The sequence below is a fragment of the Tachysurus vachellii genome, chromosome 11 (genome assembly GCF_030014155.1).
Source record: "Tachysurus vachellii isolate PV-2020 chromosome 11, HZAU_Pvac_v1, whole genome shotgun sequence".
In the NCBI taxonomy this organism is placed as follows: Eukaryota; Metazoa; Chordata; class Actinopteri; order Siluriformes; family Bagridae; genus Tachysurus; species Tachysurus vachellii.
Genome location: NC_083470.1, coordinates 1608766 through 1612500, shown reverse-complemented (window position 1 = coordinate 1612500; position 3735 = coordinate 1608766). Strand labels below are relative to the sequence as shown.

The following is a 3735-nucleotide window of genomic DNA, read 5'->3' as shown; positions in this document are numbered from 1 at the left end:
ACATAAGGAATTTGTTGTGGTTTTTCAGTTGCCTTTCGTACATACACACATACACACACACACACATACACACATACACACATACATACATACTGTACACACATACATACATACATACATACATACATACTGTACACACATACATACATACACACATACATACATACTGTACACACATACATACATACACACACACACACACACACACACACATACATACTGTACACACATACATACATACAGTACATACACACATACAGTACATACATACATACACACATACATACATACATACATACACACATACATACATACATACATACATACACACATACATACATACATACATACATACACACATACATACATACATACATACTGTACACACATACATACATACATACTTACATACATACATACTGTACACACATACATACATACAGTACATACACACATACAGTACATACATACATACACACATACAGTACATACATACATACACACATACATACATACATACACACATACATACATACACACATACATACATACATACATACTGTACACACATACATACATACATACACACATACATAAATACATACATACTGTACACACATACATACATACATACACACATACATAAATACATACATACTGTACACACATACATACATACACACACATACATACATACATACATACATACATACATACATACATACATACATACATACTTACATATCTGGCATGAGAACCGTAAAGATAAGATAAGATAAGATAAGATAAGATAAGATAAGATAAGATAAGATAAGATAAGGGGGCAGTGGTGGCTCAGCTGGTTAAGGCTCTGGGTTGTTGATCAGACGATCGGGGTTCAAGGCCCAGCACAACCTCTGCTGCAGCACAAGCTGCCACTGCTGGGCCCAGAGCAAGGCCCTAAAATCCTCCAGGGGCACTGTATCATAGCTGTCCCTGCACTCTGACCCCAACCTCCACAGTTGGGGTATGTGAAGAAAAGAATTCCACTGTGCTGTAATGTAGATGTGGCAATAATAAAGGCTTCTATGCCTGTTCTTCTAAGCCAGTTACATTTTAATGTAAACATTTAAATAGTAAGGATTTACATATTTACATAGTACCTGCAGTAAAACTCGTTCAGGTCTTCAGCCATTAATGCGTGCTGAATGAATGCATGCTGTGATGACTGTGATGACGTCACATGACACTTCTCACAACAAACCTGCAGAAAATCTCACACAGTTCGCGAGATTTCATGTTCATTTCTGTGATTGTTAAATCACAGTCTGGTTTCTAAATGGGGGATGTGGTAGCTTAATGGTTACAGTGTTGAGCTACTCATCAGAGGGTTGTGAGCTCCCAATGCCGGGCCCCTGAGCAAGGCCCTCGCCTTTTCATGTTATCCAAAAACCGTAAAAAACTTCCAGCTTGACCGCCGATTGTTCCACAGTGCTGACACTGGAGACTCCTTCCGCACATGATACATAAAGATCTCTTCATCATATCAATGATTTTTTAATTAATCATCTTACACAGTGCGTCCCTGTGAATCAGCTGTCGCTATAGAAACAATAACATATAAAAGTGCGGCATTAATATAAGTGTCAGAGCTGCTGTTAGAGAAAACTAATCAACATCAATCAGTCCAGGACTCAGCAGTGCTGTGACGTGATTAATAATAAATACTGTAGATCTCCATTTCGGCTCTGCTGTAGTTTCACTTGAGGGGAACGTGTTTTGAAGTTGAGTTTGTTGCGTCATCCGATTGCGATGTTAATAAATGTGCATGCTGTATTTTGTACCTGTAGTCATGTGGAAGGAACTGATCCGGCGGAACGGCGGCGTCATGACCAGCGCGCTGGACCTCAGCTCCCTGGCTAAGATCTCAGACGGATACACGCAGGGTCACATGGTGCGTGTAGTGAAGGGGATCCTGACGGAGCGGCGCATTCAACAGATCGCTAAACGTCCGCTGACCGCCACCGAGTTCGTCTCGCCTCTGGCCACGATCGACCCTGTGTTCCAGGATGAAGAGGAAGCTCTCAAAGTAATGTGGTGATGAGATCATTATGGACCATGGAGCAGACGGCACAGCTCGGTGTGTAACTCAGACCTGTTTTTTTTTTTCACAGAGTTGGTATGCTAAGACTCCTCTGGGTAAGAAGAGAGAGGCAGCAGCTTTAGGGATAGACGCAGAGGAAGAAGTAGCAGCTCAAGCAGGCAAAGACAACAAAAAGAAAGGGAAGAAGTAACTCAAACATTGACTCCACTGATGACTGTGTCCCAAAAAAATATATAATAAAACCATGTTTTGTCTTTTATGTTATAAGAGCATGTGGTCAATTTATTCTGGAGGGCAGTTTGTACAGAAACACATAGAATATCATTTCTATATTTAACATTCATTCATTCATTCATCTTCTAGTGGTTCATTCTAGCATCATTCTAGTGGTTAGCACGTTCTCCTCACACCTCCAGGGTTGGGGGTTCGATTCCTGCCTCCACCTTGTGTGTGTGGAGTTTGCATGTTCTCCCCGTGCCTCGGGGGTTTCCTCCGGGTACTCCGGTTTTCTCCCCCGGTCCAAAGACATGCATGGTAGGTTGATTGGCATCTCTGGAAAATTGTCCCTAGTGTGTGAGTGAATGAGAGTGTGTGTGTGCCCTGTGATGGGTTGGCACTCCGTCCAGGGTGTATCCTGTCTTGATGCCCGATGACGCCTGAGATTGACCCGAGGTAGTTCGGATAAGCGGTAGAAGATGATGTGAAAATGTATAATCAGCTGAACCTAAATGGGAATAACCTGCAGAATACAGGAATGAAGCTGCTCTGTGATGGACTGGAGAATCCATGCTGTGATCTGGAGACTAATGGGTGAGGTCATCACACATCAGGTGTCAGACAGTAAGATAACGTCCTGTCAAGTGGAGTGAGTTACTCTGTAGCTGTGAGATGTTTCTCTTTGTCTCTGTTGGTTACCTAACTGTGGTGTTACACATAAAGGCTGTGCTGATCTGGCTTCAGCTCTGAGCTTCAATCCCTCGTCATGACCTAAAAGACAACGAAGCAGGAGATTCAGGAGAGAAGCTGCTCACTGATCTGCACAAAGACCTACGATATAAACTGGAGATTGTCACTACAGTGAGTTAATGACTTGCTTTCACTGTTCATCGTGTACTATAGAATATTTTTAGTTTTACGGTGCATGTGATAGTCACTTGGGTTTAAACAATAGACAATGTGGAAACTCTCAGACACACGTTTAGTCCGTCATTTCGTTCTCTTCTGTGTCTTTCAGCTTTGAGACATTATACCCTGCAAGGAGGCTCGTCTCGATCCTACATTCTTGGATGCTGTAAACTGTTCCTGTGTTTCCACAATATAAGAGAATGTTTTGTTACCAGATACTGATATAACTGTTTACACACTTTTCCACACAATTAAAGATTTTGTATCACTACTGATTACCAGAAGATTGTTCTGAAGTCCGCTCATGTTAATCCCTCTTCACTACTTCTCTCTTTCTACCCATCCTGAGGCATCCAGAAACTGTATCAGCTTGTACAAGATTTTGGACCTCTACTGAGATGAGATCTAGAGATCTACCTTGGACTCTGCTATACTAAAGAGGAGATGTGAACTCCATGTGATCTTTTGCATCTGTACAACATCTGTTTGACTATATTTATAATCACACCCCCAGTGTCACCCATATG

The 3735-nt window shown here is 41.7% G+C and overlaps 1 protein-coding gene across 1 annotated transcript in view; it reads left to right on the top strand.

Moving 5' to 3' along the window:
- Positions 1-2285, top strand: part of zgc:153738 (uncharacterized protein LOC558115 homolog) — a 12949-nt gene extending 10664 nt beyond the window's left edge. Inside the window, exons 18-19 of the mRNA XM_060881565.1 lie at positions 1830-2068; positions 2154-2285. Of these exons, the coding sequence (XP_060737548.1) occupies positions 1830-2068; positions 2154-2273 (359 nt within the window). The 3' untranslated portion in view covers positions 2274-2285. The remainder of the gene's footprint in view (positions 1-1829; positions 2069-2153) is intronic.
- The last annotated feature ends 1450 nt before the right edge of the window (positions 2286-3735 follow it).